Raw genomic sequence first — 17,021 nt, forward strand, 5'->3', positions numbered from 1 at the left:
GGATTTGGTTTAGATTGTATCTTACCGGCCCAGTGGTTTTTCCTACTTTCTTCAGTTTAAGCTTGAATTTTGCTATAAGAAGCTGATGATCTGAGCCACAGTCAGCTCCAGGTCTTCTTTTTGCTGACTGTATAGAGCTTCTCCATCTTTGGCTGCAGAGAATATAATCAATCTGATTTCGATGTTGCCCATCTGGTGATGTCCATGTGTAGAGTCGTCTCTTGTGTTGTTGGAAAAGCGTGTTTGTGATGACCAGCTTGTTCTCTTGACAGAACTCTATTAGCCTTTGCCCTGCTTCGTTTTGATCTCCAAGGCCAAACTTGCCAGTTGTTCCTTTTATCTCTTTATTCCCTACTTTAGCATTCCAATCCCCTATAATGAGAAGAACATCCTTCTTTGGTGTCACTTCTATAAGGTCTTGTAAGTCTTCATAGAATTGGTCAATTTCAGTTTCTTCAGCACCAGTAGTTGGTGCATAAACTTGGATTACTGTGATGTTAAAAGGTCTGCCTTGGATTCGTATCGAGATCATTCTATCATTTTTGAGATTGCATCCCAGTACAGCTTTCGCCACTCTTTTGTTGACTATGAGGGCCACTCCATTTCTTTTACGGGTTTCTTGCCCACAGTAGTAGATATGATAGTCATCCGAACTGAATTCGCCCATTCCCGTCCATTTCAGTTCACTGATTCCCAGGATGTCAATATTTATTCTTGCCATCTCATTTTTTACCACATCCAACTTACCCAGATTCATGGTTCTTACATTCCAGGTTCCTATGCAATATTTTTCTTTACAGCATTGGACTTTCCTTTCGCTTCCATGCATATCCGCAACTGAGCGTCCTTTTGGCTTTGGCCCAGCCACTTCATCAGCTCTGGATCTACTTGTACTTGTCCTCCGCTCTTCCCCAGTAGCATGTTGGACGCCTTCCGACCTGAGGGGCTCATCTTCCAGCGTCATAACTTTTATATGCCTGTTGTCTTTGTCCATGGAGTTTTCTTGGCAGGGATACTGGAGTGGCTTGCCGGTTCCTCCTCCAGGTGGATCACATTTGGTCAAAACTCTCCACTATGACCTGTCCATCTTGGGTGCCCTGCTCGGCATAGTTCATAGCTTCTCTGAGTTATTCAAGCCCCTTCGCCACGGCAAGGCAGTGATCCATGAAGGGGAAATGCACACTAGCAACATGCTATAAAACAACTAGAAGCAACAGACAACATGGCAAACTCTCTTACCTTTTAGCCTTTGACTCAGCATAATCGTATTGTTTGTATGCTTAACGCACCACAAGTTTAGAAGGAAGACAGGGAGCCAATGAATTCCAGGGCCTATTGATGGTGAATCCAAGTGTGGAAATGTTTGTCTCAGAATAATAACAACAGGGAAATGGTGTATGGGTGGGGTGGGGATGGACTCCTGTTCAAGGACCGCTTTTGTTTTCCTTCATGTTAGACTTCAATACCCAGAAATGTGTGTGGGCTGCAGCCCAGCTATAGCTGCAGGCAACTTGCTGTATATAGCTGATGAGTGTTGGCGTAGCCCTGAATAAGTTTGGCAGCCAACCAGTTCATTAGGACCATCAGGATACGAAGGTGCATTCTGATGCCTACATTGAATTGACTACATGTGTGGAGATCTGCATCTGTTTGCAGATCCTCTTGGCTGACATAAGGACAATCCATAGCTGTTCTCTTTCTGTTCTCTTAGGTCTTGTCAGGTACTTGTTTTTGATGTTCTTGTCTCCCCTTGAAATTTGCCTTCTGGTATGTTCCACCAAACATGATGTACTCTTTCTTGCAAAACCAAACAAACAGAAACTGTCCCAGAGGAAAGGAGGGGGAAACTATTGGCGCATTACACTACCAATTTTGGAGGTATTAAATGCTGGAGTTCTTCAGCAGTAGCCACAATTTCCGTTTGAGGAGTGTGCGTGCAAGTCACCACTTGGATGAAAATTGTGATGCCAGAATAATTATGCCCTAATCTGCTCTGAATTCTATCTATTCCTAATAGTTTGCCTGCTCCCTATCTGTACAGACTTGCTGTTGGCATCCGTCTGTCTTGGGAGACCATGGAGGAGTGCACCTTTGGGGGTGAAATCAACCTGTTGGAAGGTAGTCCTGCCTAAATGCATCTCCCCGACCCCTGACCTCTCTAAAACAATTTCCAAAGAACTTAGTGAGCTCCTGACAATAAGATAGTTTCATAGATTTGGTGCAGACATCTCCCTCTACTTGCAGAAGGTTCCTTCCATTCAAAGATGGGACTCTGTTGTGTGCTGAAGGGTGAGCTGTTGTTTTTTGGCAATCCTCTCTGCCACATACACCATCTCCTCCCATGCTGTTCCATAGGGTTATTCAACCCTCCAGAGCAGATTTGGGGGAACGGCCATAGGGATGGGGTGAGACAGGGGTGCAGGGGAAAAGGGATGAGCTGTACATTTTCCTCCTCTCCCTTTCTACCTGGGGGTAGCATTCAACTGAAGATATGTCTGTATCCACCCTTATAATTTTTTGCCATAGGAACATAGGAAACTGCCTCATACTGAGTCAGTCTGTGGCTTTACACGAATGAGCAAATGTGCGGGCTCCCAAAGAAGGGATTGTGGCCACTTTCCCCCTCCCCAGTCAACCTGCTGGTGCTGCACTGCCAAACGGGACTCTGTACAAGCTCTGGCAATCAGCTTCAACATGCTGGGTATGGCATGGCTGCACCCATACAAAAAATGTAAGCAAAAATATGTCACCAGGACTGTCAGACTTGGACTGTGGGGAAGATAAGGATCTGGCACCTTGGCCAGATGAAGTTCCTGTCCTCTGATCCAGACAAACTACAAGCTCCAACCAAGGCTTGTCCATGGCTTAGTGCAGCAGAACTACCAGGAAGGAGCAAAGCAGTCACAATCTCCTCTCTGGGAGCCTTAAAGGAGGACTGGCCCCATGTGTCTTGCTGCATTTCTCAGTAGTAGTGCTTTATTGCAGAATGCTTTATGGCAGCACAACTAGAGCTGAAGCGGGTTTGCAGCACTTTTGCAGCACTCGAGTAGTTCAAGTTGCAGCATTTTAATTTACAACAATCAACATTTTTGGCCACGATCTTTCAGATAGTTTAAAGGAACAACAACAAATGAATAAGTTACCTGTTGAGCACAGAAGGATCTAGTTTATTTATACTATTCTCAAAACAGAATAGTATACTGTAGATAGTTGCAAAATTTAGAATTGTTAGAACCCAGTACTAAGAATTTGTCAAAAATGTACAACTTGCTGCTGAAATGGAATACACAAGACGAAACGGTTAAATCAGCTATGATTAAATGGGCTCAGGACATTGGTCATAATATTTTGTTTGCTGATTGGGAAAAGTTGTGGACCACCAGGATGAAATTTACGGCATGTAATGCTCTAAGAGAAAACATTATGAAAATGATATATAGGTGGTACACAACCCCAGTCAAGCTTGCAAAGATTTACCACTTGCCTGATAATAAATGTTGGAAATGTAAAGAAAAGGAGGGTACATTCTTTCACCTTTGGTGGACGTGCCCGAAGATTAAGGCATTCTGGGAAATGATCTATAATGAACTTAAAAAGGTATTTAAATATACTTTCCCTAAGAAACCAGAGGCCTTTCTCTTGGGCATTGTCGGACAGGGGGTGTTAAAGATGGATATAACCTTCTTTTTGTACGCTACAACAGCAGCTAGAATACTTATTGCGAAGCACTGGAAGACACAAGAACTACCCACACTGGAAGAATGGCAGATGAAGGTGATAGACTACATGGGCCTGGCAGAAATGACGAGCAGAATCCGAAACCAGGGAAGAGAAGCAGCGCAAGAAGAATGGAAAAAGTTTAAGGACTATTTAAAGAAATATTATAAAATTAACGAAAGTTAGAATGATGTTGGACTGGAAAGTAAACGGTTACTATTAGCAAGGGTTAAGACAAGGAGAATAAGGAAGATTAGATTAAATTAAAATTAAAATAAAGGAAGATTTGCTGAGTAATTGATAAGAATTTGGAATACAGAAAAGGGAGGCATGAGGAAGTCGGGGAAGAAAGGTATAAGAAATTAAGATATGAAATGGTACATGTTTTTTTTTTGTTTTGTTTTCGTTTTTGTCTGTTTATGTATTTGTTATATGTCTGTTATTGTTATAAAAACCTTGAATAAAAAATTATCAGAAAAAAAAGATAGTTGCAAAATTTATTCAGTTTGCAGAATTCAGTGTTTCGCTCTTCTGCGAAATTTTGAATTGTAATACAGCAAACTGTAAAAACCCTCAAACATAAAAATGAAGCTAAAGATATGATTGTTTTAAAATAACAGCAATAACTTAGCATTTGCATCATACATTAAGAGTATTCAAGGCCCACGTACATTGTCTCAGTAATTCTCCCAGCAACCCCGCAAGGCAGATCAGTATCATTCCCCACATTGCAAAAAAACTTGTCTAAGTCTACAGTTGCCAGGCAAGTTAATGGCAGAGGTGAAATCTGAATGGAAGATTTTCTGATTCACAGCTCAGCCTCTTAGCCACTACACCAGTTTACAGATTAACTACTTTCACCGAAGTTTAAAAGCACATTAAACATTCATGGAGCCTTTGATAACCATACCTATTTATAGAGCTGAAACTGACTTTACAGGTTTATCACCAGAGGCATTCAACTTTCAACCTTTTTTTGCCATGAGAATAAGTCAGTCGTCATATGTCCTGGAGGAGGCTAGTTAGAACATCTGGTTCTGCATCTCCTTGTCTTTATTAAGGCACCTTTCGGCAAGGGCCCGCTTCTGAATTAATCTGTTTGGTGTGCAGTACAGGGAAGTTCTGTGAAACATGGGTGGCACTTGAATCTTGCAACAGAGATGTTCATTTGTATTTGAAATGGCTAAAGATCCTTATCAGCGCTGTGAATAGCTTGTCAAGTCTAATGTGTCCCAATGAATGTCATGTTGGCAGGACATGTGTTACCACAGTCACGCATAAGAGTTAGCTGGGGAGTGGTTAAAAAAAACACAACGTGACGTATGAGCTGGTTTTGTTTAGTAGTCTGTGTGATTAAGACTATACAACATTCCAAATTTACTCTAGTAAACCTTCACAGGGGAGCATTCCATTGGAAAAGAATTCAGTGGTGAATCTGTCATGCAGACAGACTGGATTTTTTTCTTCCAGTATTTAGTACTGTGAGATCCAAGAAATTATGGAATTTGCCATTTTCACAGCTGCCGCATACTGACTTGTCCTCTCCATCAAGTTATCCAGTATGACTCCTGCATTTCATATATGGCCAGTCTCTACAAACCTCTTTAGTGTAAATGAGAAATTAGGATCCCCATTCCCCTAATGTGCAACACTTTACACTTGTTTACATGGTATTAAATAATCAGAATGATAAAAAAAAATGCAATTGCCATTTTATTGCTCACCCAGTTTGAAGAAATCCTTGTGAAGCTCCTTGCCATCTCTTTTGCTTTAACGACCCTGAACAATTTGGTATCATCAGCAAACTTGGCTACCTCTTTACCCCATCTCTAGATTGGGGGGGAGGGGAGATTTCCAACTGGTGGGCCAGATCCTTAGGTTTGCCCCAAGCCCCATGGGTCATTCTCACAGGTGGACATCGGGGGACATAAGCTGACATACTGTATTTTTCCTTGCCTGTGCAGTTTGAAATCAAACCTTGTGGGCACAGGCACAGAGCTTTGCAAGTGCCAACAGTCGGCTGACTCTTGGTGCTTGCAGAGCACTGTGCCTTTGCAGGCATTGACAGTCACGGTGGGCTTGCAAAGATACAGAGCTTTGCAGATCCACTTTGGTCAGGGAGCCCGTTCTTTACCTGCCCAACACTGAGAAATGCTCAGCTTGGCTAAAATGGCCAAATGGGGAGACCTCAGAGGTTCCCCACTGCTGCTGTAGATAAATTGCTTAGCAAGTTTAAAGGCGCAGGTTACAATAGAAAAGGGGATATGGGTTTGCATAATATTTGTGCATGCTCATTTATGTGTATGGAATCATATTTAGAAATAATTATTATAATTTAAATAGAAATGCAATACATCTCCTACTGAGGAAGGCTGTGACTGGGTGATTTGCATACCTGCTTAACTTTTATTTAGGTGCTAATTGTTGATGAGCAACTTCAAGCCCAACGCTTTTCTTGGGGTTGTCTTTAAACCACACTTGGACCCAATAGCCCTTCAACTATTACTATTACAATTTATTGCCTGCCCTTCACCCTGTGGCCCCAGGGTGGGTTACAACAATTAAAACAAAGCATTAATGTTAAAACACAGTATTACATGATATTAAAAACACCTTAAAACAACTTAAAATTAGAAATACAAAGTCAACCCCCCTAAAAAAAAAATGGACCTCAAGTGCCCAAAGCCAGAGCAAACAGGTGTGACTTCAGCAATAGAGGACTATCCTCTGTAAAGGAGGCTACATGGCCATCCTATTTAAGACATAACATGTTTGAGAATGAGTGTGCTTGAGTCTTGGATGCAAACACACACACACACACACACACACACACACACACACACACCGCTTCAGGTACAAGGGGAAGATGAAAGCATTCACTTCTTGGTTTATACTAACTGCAGTTTTCTGTTGCACCCAAGCTGGGACTGTGGTTAAAATTTGTACTTATGGTTTTATTTATTCATTGTGGTGCAAGACAAACAATCCAGTCCTTAACTCCATAGTGACGTTGCTCACCCTGAGCTCCTCCACGTCTTTCCCCATCTACAGCCCGTGGCTCGACGGGGGGCCTCAGGAGTCAAATGTTATTGGGCCCTTTGCTCTTGAATTCTAAGTGAGCGGCAAGTATGCAGGGATGGTGGTGCTTCTATGCTCTCCAAGGATGTCTCTGCTGGCAGTTCTTCCCCTCCCTCCTCCTCCTATAATACCTCATAACTTGGCAGCTCCTCGTTCTGCTGTGATTCAATCCTGTCTCCCTCTTCTCTTGAAACTACTGGAGAAGGGGAGGGGGGAAGCAGAGGAGAAGGAGGGGGCGATTCCCGCCCTTCTCTTCAGTCCAGTCCCTGACATTGGCCAAGATAGGGGTGTTATATGTGTGTACTGGACTGGTGCTGGAAGCTGGAGACAGAGGCATGATTTGCTCTCTGCTGACCCAGAGCTGTAGCTTGGAGTTTCCCTGGAACTGTAATGAAGAAGCAAGATCTATTGGGGGTGTTAATGCTGTGAGCCCCCCACCCTGTCCTATGCTCAGGTTGTGTATATGTGTAATATATATCCTATATATTACCTATACATATAAAAAAAACCCAGTCTCCATTAACCTTCATTCCAAGGAAACTGAACCCTGGGTAAGTTCTGGAACACCCTGGAGTCTCTTGGAAACTGGGGTGCACAGAACAATACTAAGAAATGCTAAAGTAATAAACCCCTGTGCATTATTGTAACTTCATTTTTTTTTAAAAAAAAGTAATAATGTTCACATCAAAAAAATCACTTATAATTTTATTGGAATTTTTTTTTTTGTACAAACACTTTAAAGAACATTTCCACATTGGCATATTCAATGCTGTGTTCATTCACAATCTTTAAAAAATAATGCAAGAATTTTTAATTATTTTTTTAAAAAAAGCTCGGTTCAGATACAAATTAGTAAGGATTTGTGTATGAATCAGAAACACCAAAGACATGTAGCGTAAATTACATTATCCTCTTTGTGTTGGAAAGTAGTTACATTGCAGTATCAAATGATGACCATCTGGATTATGAAGATGTATGTGTTGTTGGTGAGAATGGATTGTATTGACCCAGATAGGGCCCATGATAGGGCAATGCTGGGGAAAGAGGTTCTGATAGGAACAGGCTTCTCAACAGCTACGGGTCACTAGGAATGGGGAACAGCCTCCATGTCACCGGTGCCTCAAGGTCACCTCTTTCCTTTGTTGCATGTAAGTGAATAATCACCATTTCACCCCTGTGTTGGATAAAGTGCTATACTTGGGGACACCATTGTGGCAAAAACCCATCTGAAAAATACTTTTAAGAAGACTTCAAGCTTGTTCATTGCAATATTCAAGCTAGAGTATTAAATCATGTTTGTGTTATGTACCTATGTTTTCTTGGTGTGCTGGTCCCATGAAATAATTGTCAGTCTGTTGAAATGGTATATTCTATGAAACCATATTTAATCATTTAATGTAGAGGTTATTGAGAGTCCCAACCTAGATATGCAAACCATATTTTCTTTGGATCCGCACAACGTTGCTTGTTTCACAGAAGAATTTGTGGAGCTTAAAACACTGAAATTTAAACATGGAGATTGATCCTCTAATATTAACATGTTGCACAGCCTATAAGTTAAGCACAACTAGGCCCAGAACACAACTTCTAATGGTTTTGGAATACCATTCCAAAAAACTAACCAAGCATATAGATTCATTATAATTGACTTGAATTTTAAAATTTTGAACAATTTAATGTTTTAAATTCCTGAACAATCTGTTCCTCTCTCAAAAACCTTTGTGAAAACTAAGCAAGATACAGTAATAATATTAATAAATTTCATGACTATCTATTGTTACACAGATCTGTTGAAATTATTTAGAAGTGCACACGTTACACTAATGGTGCTAGAAATCAACCCTTCAAACAATATTGGAAGAAGAAAACATGTTTTATGAAAAAAACTAGGAGCCACATTCACAGTTGTATCCTAAATATAATTGGTTTCATTTTTTGCTCCCATAAATATCTTCTTGCTGTACCTCGCTGGGATTTTAGAAGAGCATTATTGTGTACAACCACAATAATCCCAGGTGAGGCACAGGCAATATCTTCGTATCTTAAATTTCCTGGCCCTGGCTGTCTTAGCTGCTGAGCTACCTTTGAAATTCAGAGCAAATGTGCTATTTGGGATGTGCATTTAAGAGAGCAGACTAAGGCTGCAATCGTCACCCCACTTGCCTAGGAGTACTCTGTTGGATTTAATAGGACTTATTTCTGAATAGATGTGGTTAGGATTGCTCTGTTAAGTCTTGTGTAACTAGTTCACATTAGCTAAATCCTATGTCAGCTCAACCTTGGAAGCAATCTAACAGAAGCAGAAGAGAGTGAAATAGTTCACATCTTGAAATGGTTAAGAATCAAGAAATAAAAAGTTCCCCAAAGCAAATAAATGCCATGCAACATAAAAATGGATATTTGGGGCATAAGCCACTGTGTGTAGTTCATACAGAGCTACAGGTTCTCTTTCCCCAAAGGGAAATGCTCTATCCCAAATGGTCTACAGTTGCTGCTGGTAGTAGCAGTCCATGGCATCAGACAGACATATTTCCTAGTCTGGTACCTGAGATCCTTTAATTGGAGAGCTATGAACTGGACTGGGATCTTGTGTGCGCTTAGGATGAGCGAACCTGTCAATTTCTATTTCTCTCTGTTTCTCATTTTCCAGCCTTAAATTCAGTTCTCTACGTTTCCACATCAGCCTGTGACTTTTTAAATAAAAAATACTCACGAAAATTCATCAGCATTTTTGTGCCAATTTCTCCAAATATACACATTTTTGTATGCTGTCTTCCCTAATATACACATTTTTGCAAGACACTTCTTCCTAAAACAATGCATTTAAGCACGTCATTTTCACTAATATATGCATTTTTCAGCATACACTGCGTGGCTGGAGAAGAGAATCGCAAAATTCAGAGTTGTGTGAACTGCATTGCAAAATTTGGAGAAGTGAGAATTTAGAAAGATGGCTGTGCTTTAGTCAGCATATTGTTTCACTAGGTACAATTTTGCAAGTTTTGCTTTTAAATGTGAACTGAACGGAATTTCTCCCTCTGCCCCCACGTGTATGCATTTTACCACTGAACTGTGCCACAACCCTAGGTATTGCTTTCCCTACTAACAGAAGAGAACAAAGAAGCCTCTTCTTGGTGTTCAGAATGCAGACTGTTTCTCAGAGCTACTGAAATGTGACCTGCATGTGTTTGATTTCATAGCGCAGCTCCTTATCTATGGCAGACTGTCTTGTGATTATAAATCACAAGACTTATAAACGGAGCCCAAATTGTAAATGGAGAACCAGGCCCTGTATATTTTACAATAAATATTTTAAACAGTAGGGACGCGGGTGGCGCTGTGGGTTAAATCACAGAGCCTAGGACTTGCCAATCAGAAGGTTGGTGGTTCGAATCCCCGCAACGGGGTGAGCTCCCGTTGTTCGGTCCCTGCTCCTGCCAACCTAGCAGTTCGAAAGCACGTCAAAGTGCAAGTAGATAAATAGGTACCGCTCTGGCGGGAAGGTAAACGGCGTTTCCGTGCGCTGCTCTGGTTTGCCAGAAGCAGCTTAGTCATGCTGGCCACATGACCTGGAAGCTGTACGCTGGCTCCCTCGGCCAATAAAGCGAGATGAGCGCTGCAACCCTAGAGTCGGTCACGACGACCTAATGGTCAGGGGTCCCTTTACTTTTTTATTTTAAACAGTACTAGTGATCTTTCCATCAAAACCCAGTGCCTGGTAGTGGCTGGGATCCAAAAAGATGCAACTTGTGAACCCAGTGGCTTGAGCATGTCCAGTGGGATTTTTCAGATTTCAGCATCAAATGTCTATGGCATGTTACAAGCACATGGCCCTGGATAGTGGGGGAGCTCTTCAAGAAGCATATAGGAAACGGAGTCAGGCCACTGGTCTACCTGGCTGAACATCGTCAACGCCAGCCTTTCTCAACCTTAGGCCCCCAGATGTTCTTGAGCCACAACTCCCATCATCTATGATCACTGGCCATGCTGGCTAGGAATGATGGAAGTTGCAGTCCAAAAACAGCTGGGGACCCAAGGTTGAGAAAGGCTAGTCTACACTAACTGGCAATGACTCCAGGGTTTTAGACAGGGCAGAGGGTATCCTTAACGCTACCTTGAGATGCTGGGGATTAAACCTGGGACCCTTTGCTTGCAAAACAGATGCTCCATCACTGAGCCACTGTCCTTTCCTTCAGTTTTCTTGGCCATGTGTGACTACATGATTCTTCCCAACATTTTAAGGCAGAAAAGAACCCAGGCTGAAAAGAAGGATTTTTTTTATGGGGGGGGGAAGGAAGATGAATGAGGGGCAGTTTCTATAGAGATACATAACAGGGTCAGAACTGATGATTCCACAGACCTTTTTGAGAAGGCGGTTGGTGGTTCCCTGATTCCACAAGTGTTAGCGGAAGAAAAAAGAGCAGAACAGCAAAAGCCAGCATTTCCCACGGTTTCTCTGGTTATTCTGCTAAACAGCATTGCCAGGATAAAGGGGGAGAACTTCACAGTTTCTTAAGCTTATAATCAAATGTATAAAAAGTTTTGGAAAGCAAGACAAAAGATTCTTAACAGCACATGACCACTGCAGGAAAAACACCTATGGAATCCATTGGCAATGTAATGCTCAGGTGGTTTCAAACCATGAGGAGGAGGTCTGGCCCATCATTGTAATATGAGCCATTATGGCAACTTTTATTGCTGATTTCATGTTGAGTTATTAGACGCACTGACTCCTGAGAAGAAAGTTCTGGCAGAAAAGGGATAATGCCCTTTTCAGCTGGGTGTGTGTGTGTGTGTGTGTGTGTGTGTGTGTGTGTGTGTGTTTTACAAAATAAAGCAATTAAACTCTTGGTTTAGAAGGGATACTGCGATACATATATCCTCAGCCGAATGACGGAGCTTCCTCTGAAGTTGACGACAGTGTTAACAGTAATCATCTCCAGGTCCAAGAGAATGTCACGTGGCCCCTTCAGAGGACGGGTCATCACTAGAGTGGCACTGATAGGTCCAGTTTGCTGTGTGGAAGACACAAAGAGAGCTTGAGGTTTTAAACAGTATTCAAAAGAAGAAGAAGAAATCTGCCATGCAAGATCCTGTCCCACTTACACGCATGTAGAATTCTCTTCCCTCGTTTCCTGATTTTATCTGGAAGATGTAATAAGCACCAGGGTAGCGGGACGTTGCTTGCATTTGAAATATATCAGACGGCACAGTGCGCCCTGAAACATCCATGTCTCTGTACAAAATGGTAAATGGCTGGTCTCTGCATCCAGGATTTTCAGCTGGGCACATACAGTGACTGGAAGAACAGAAATTGTTACTATTAGTAGTATTGCCACCAAAAACAACGGAGAGTCATGCAGTACTCTGAAAATTAACACATTTATAATGGCATATGTTTTCCTGAATGAGTTATTCACACTACTAATTATTATTGCTGCTGTGTCTGACATTGAGCAAATTTCCAAAGAGAATTTGTTTTGTGTTGCTTAGCAAGAAAGGATATCTAGTATCTGAATGCATAGCACAACCTCTGCATCCTCAACTTCAGTTTTCTCTATAACCTGTTTTATAATCTACACCCTGCTGTGTTACAAGTGTTTATCAACAAATTTGTGAAGTCAATCACCTGTTAGATTAACCAGTTTATAACAGTTAAATCAATCCGTTTATTGACCGATATTCCACAGTTTACAAGACCTACATTAATATGTACATACCATTTATACTTGGGTTCTTAAACCTTAAATGCATTGTTTTGCATCAAGAGAGGCAAACAATGTACCGTCAACATCCTCTATGGAATAGACAGCTCAACTTTGAATGACTAATAAGACCTGCTCTTATTTCTTCATAAGCATACAGTATTTCTAGCTTAACTAGAAATACAGTTGAGTCTTTTGCCATCTAGTGGCCTGACAAGGGATTTTATATTTTATGCCCGTTACTGTTAAAAGAAGCTAAGAAGCAGTTCTTATAACATCGTCTTGGGGGCAGACAAGGCAATACACTGGCTCTGTTAAGGTCTGTTACCTTAAGTGCAGGCTTTGCCCACACAAATTGCAAGCAAGGGGGCCTGATGCAGAATGGGACCAATATTGCCTTTTCCCTGCTCATTGCATCTATCATCTGATGAGTGGGAAGGAGCAATCTGCATCTCCATCAGGGGCTAGGCAGAAATGATGGACTCAAGAGTGCAGATAGAAAAAGGACTAATGTGGGATCAAGGAGAAGCAGAACCTATTGCTGCTGAAAACTCTTGTGTGTAAACCACGCTGTGACTAAAACAAACTGGGAAAGGGACATCAGTTTTAGAACATCTGCTTTGCATGCAGAAGGTCCCAGATTAAATCCCTGGCATCTCCAGATATGGCTGGGAGACCCCAAAGAGCGGCTATCAGTAATTCAGAAGCAGCTCACTGGCTGGGGTGAAGATGCTCTGCTAGATTCCTGGCAGGTTGCTTGCTGTTGCTTGCTGGGAGGTGGCTGGTGTGGTGCAGATTCACTTGTAGGAGCACTGGAAGCCATGCCAACTTCCCTGTCACCTCACCTGTCCAGGTAAACAACCATAACCCACCAGTGTGAGAAAGCTAGTGCAGTGGCTGCACTCAACAAAGCACTTCTGCAGCAATGCCGACCTAGCTGGACCTATGGCCTGACTCTGCATAAAAGGCAGTTTCATATGTTTCTATGTAGAAGGGAGCGGACTTGAAGTGAGTCTGATGAGATATGTAGACTGAATAAAGAATGCCAGGAGGTCAGGGAAGGTCTACAACTCATTTCATCCTCACAAGGATTCTGCATATTGAATGTCTTATTATAGGAGGGGATACATGCCGTTAAGAGTTAGATTTTTATTTAAGCTAAGGGCCAGATACACAGCAATAGACCTGGGTTTGGCACTGAGTATGCACTCAACAATGAGCTACAGGTAGTTCTAGCTTCTTGATGAGCATAGCCATATGAAATCAATTTTTCCAGTTTTCTGTCAGTTGCATTCTCACTTCATGCATACACCTAAAGAGGAATCAGAGAAAGATCCCTAAAATCTGAATTGTGTAACGCAAAGCTAGCAGCAGAAAGTCCAAACAGCACATGCCTCTTGAAGAAGATAAATATCCTCCTATTTCTATGAGGATATTACTCACTTTTCACTGATCAGGATATAAGGCTCCTCACACCTTATTGGGTCTAGGCATTTGAATCCTCCTTGGACATTAAAACACGTTTGTTGCAAGGTACAAGTGTGGTTCCCAACGTCACATTCGTTAATATCTAAAATGCAAAAAATAGAAGTAAATATTGGTATATTTTAATAAGTGTTTTAACCCCATAGCACTTGTGGCACACAATACTATTTAACTAAAACACATCTGAAAGAGTCTTGCAAGATGCTACGCATGTATAATGTCCAGTAGGATGTACTGTAGTGTTTAGAGTGTTTTCAGGGACTGAATCTCCACCCACAAAGCTCACTAAGTGACTTTAGTCATATTTTCTCAGCCTAATCTATCTCACAGGGTTGTTCTGAGTGTGTGTGTGCGTGTGACATGTCTGAATGTACCCAAAGAAGAGGAGGACGAAGGAACAGCAAATAAATATTGGCTCAGCTTCTTGCAAATGTGAGATCATACAATTCACTGCGGATCATATCAAAACTCTCAAACCCTAAACACAGGGCAACAAAACAAGCACGTAATTAAAACTCATTGTGATGTCTCCTCAAGGAGTTATAGAATTATGAGATAAAGCTATGTTGGGTGGTGTGTGATCTAGCAAAAATTGAAGGGAATTAGGGGGTTTGACCAGGAGGTTTCATTATGGCCCCCAACTACCTTTTCTCCTTTAAGTGGGGCAACAGTGACCTAGCCATGTAATTCAACTGGCCATACTCCATATTTGTTTCCCCACCAATGTAATCAGTGTGCTGAAGGAGAATGTTGATGTGAGCTAAGGCACTGTGATGACTGGTTCATACTTGATAAGGCTTCTTCATAACTGCTTCATTCTGTGTTATCAAAGAAGCATATACGCAACTGTGTTGGAGAATTATTTTAGCATGAACCAGGATGTACCTGTGGGACCCAGCAACATCCTCTCTGACTGATGCTGCACTTTCCATTACATTATTTACACTGACTGACCGTTCACCATCTGGGCCTGTAACTCAGGCACAGTCGATTGTCTGGAGGACTTAAGCTAACTGCATTTCTGCACAGGTTGAGAGGAAAACTTGCTGAGCTTAACTCTTGCTATGTTGGATCCAGTGCAAACAACACTTTCCAATTATGCTTGGTAGAGGGGGGAATGCTATATACACCCAGAAGAACTGGTTGCTTGGTAAGGTATTTTAATGAGTTCACTGCTGTCCACAATACAGTAGTAAACAAGCATGTTTAGTATGGAGTCAACTCTCTCTATTAAGGTCATTGGGAGATTTGACGTTTTCTTCACAGTTGGAGCAGAAAAAACGGAATAGCATGGGACCTGTTATGTAATCCTTAACTGCACTGGAGAATGCTTGCTTAGGCCAAGAACCTTGTGAACTGTAATGACACCACACACATAGTTATGTGTTCAGCAGCATTGCACAATAGCTCCCAACATGCATTTCTAATTGCTTAGACCTTATGTTCATCCTTTGCTTCATTAACTATTATTTCGAGAAAAAGGTTAATGTTTTTTCTTGTGTTGGTTTTTTAATTAAAAAAAACCCAGCTGGCAAAATGTTCTTACCCTGGCATCGGATATCATCCAGAAGAACGTAGCCAGCAGGGCAGAAGCAGTAGTAACTACCTGGCTGGTTGACACATTCATGCTGACAAAGAAATTCCGAGAAGCTGCATTCATCCATATCTGTAAATTTGGGATTATGAAGAGTTAGCAGTTCATTAGTGATAGGTTCAGACCATTACTTGCCAATATGAGTAAGTGGTTCAACCTATGTTTCTCAACCCATTTTCTATAACACTAGTTTTATGGTGCTTACTGACCCTCTTAAGTTGCCCTTGAGTTTCATTGGAGGCCGCAACCATGGACCATCTCATGACCTGAATTCCACCTAAACAAACAGAGGGCAGCCCATCTCCCATCACCCTCACATCATATTCCCTGCCATATATCACTTCCTGAACCAGTCCTGTGCGGCAAGCCAAGCTGACTTTATCCACTATGTAGCTTATGAGACAAAGGAGCTCTCCACCTATGTACCATTCATGTTTTGTATGCCCACCCCTGCCACTCTGGGCCCACATTGGGAAGCTGCCTATCTAAAACTGTCCTTTCCTAGATAAGGTATTCTGATGCTGCCCTGCCCCTTGTAAAGCTGCTGGATTGTGTAAATTGTGTTATATAATCTACAGCCATTAACCAATTTTAGAATCATTACAGATGTGCCAGACTAGGCCAGCAAAGGGTTTCACAATACTAGGATGACTAAGCAAACTTCCAAAACGTTGATTGAAACCAGATTTGATTTGGTATATTTGGGGAGATGTGCACGAACTTTAGATTCAGAAGAAGCCCACAGGATTAAAGCAATTCCAACGCTGAGCCAAAGTGAAGAAAAGCCAAGCTGATTTATTCCCTTTTGACACTAATGGGAGAGGAGGTCAAAGGAATCTATGGGCAACACCAGCACTATTTTTGTACAGGACCTTGCAATTTTAGGTACAATAACAACACCAAACAAAATAATATTTGGGGATTTGGGTTTGACAACTACGATATCTAATCCCAGAACTGGCATGCTGTATCTCTTAGGGAAATCATCGGGTTTTGGGTTTTTCCTTCCTGTGATGTCTGCAAATAACAAATGCAGGCATATGGTGAAAAAAGGAGCATGTCTAGTAGCAATATGCCAAATTAAGAACTGATCCTCAAAAGTACCAAAATTAAGTGTTTAGCATGGAGTGTACTAATTCTTTAGCAAGTACATCATGATGTTGAAAAAGCTCTACTGTAGGCAGAAATACCAGCTCAAATGCTGTGTCTGGAGTACTGTTTTCCCTTTAAAATGAAATCTTGCCCAGATGAATTACCTAAGGCAGAAGAGGCCATGGTGGCTGGTGCTCACTGGACAGGTGAGGTGGATGGCAGAGAGGCCACCAGGAAGTGAAGCCAGAGCAAATGACAGGCAGATCCGACTTAAGTCTAGATTTGCCCCATCCTGCTCCCTACAAGAGGCAACCTTGGACTAAGGAGGAAGATGTTGACAGGCAGTGCCA

At 41.8% G+C, this 17,021-nt stretch overlaps 1 protein-coding gene and 1 long non-coding RNA gene across 6 annotated transcripts in view; one reads left to right on the forward strand and one right to left on the reverse strand.

Moving 5' to 3' along the window:
• Positions 1–7,066: 7,066 nt before the first annotated feature.
• LOC310766723 lies at positions 7,067–10,938 on the forward strand. Its single transcript, XR_014550388.1, has 2 exons — positions 7,067–10,114; positions 10,480–10,938. It is a non-coding gene; the product is annotated as an uncharacterized lncRNA (long non-coding RNA).
• Positions 10,939–11,303: 365 nt separating this feature from the next.
• FBLN5 (fibulin 5) overlaps positions 11,304–17,021 on the reverse strand; it is a 56,099-nt gene continuing 50,381 nt past the window's right edge. For all 5 annotated transcript variants that reach the window (XM_083616637.1, XM_083616636.1, XM_083616634.1 and 2 more), the window contains 4 exons: positions 15,532–15,651; positions 13,944–14,070; positions 11,902–12,094; positions 11,304–11,810 (listed from right to left, as the gene is read on the reverse strand). In XM_083616637.1, coding sequence (XP_083472763.1) covers positions 11,649–11,810; positions 11,902–12,094; positions 13,944–14,070; positions 15,532–15,651 — 602 coding nt within the window. In that variant the 3' untranslated portion in view covers positions 11,304–11,648. The remainder of the gene's footprint in view (positions 11,811–11,901; positions 12,095–13,943; positions 14,071–15,531; positions 15,652–17,021) is intronic.

This window comes from Podarcis filfolensis, assembly GCF_964270895.1.
Source record: "Podarcis filfolensis genome assembly, chromosome: 1".
Lineage (NCBI taxonomy): Eukaryota > Metazoa > Chordata > Lepidosauria > Squamata > Lacertidae > Podarcis > Podarcis filfolensis.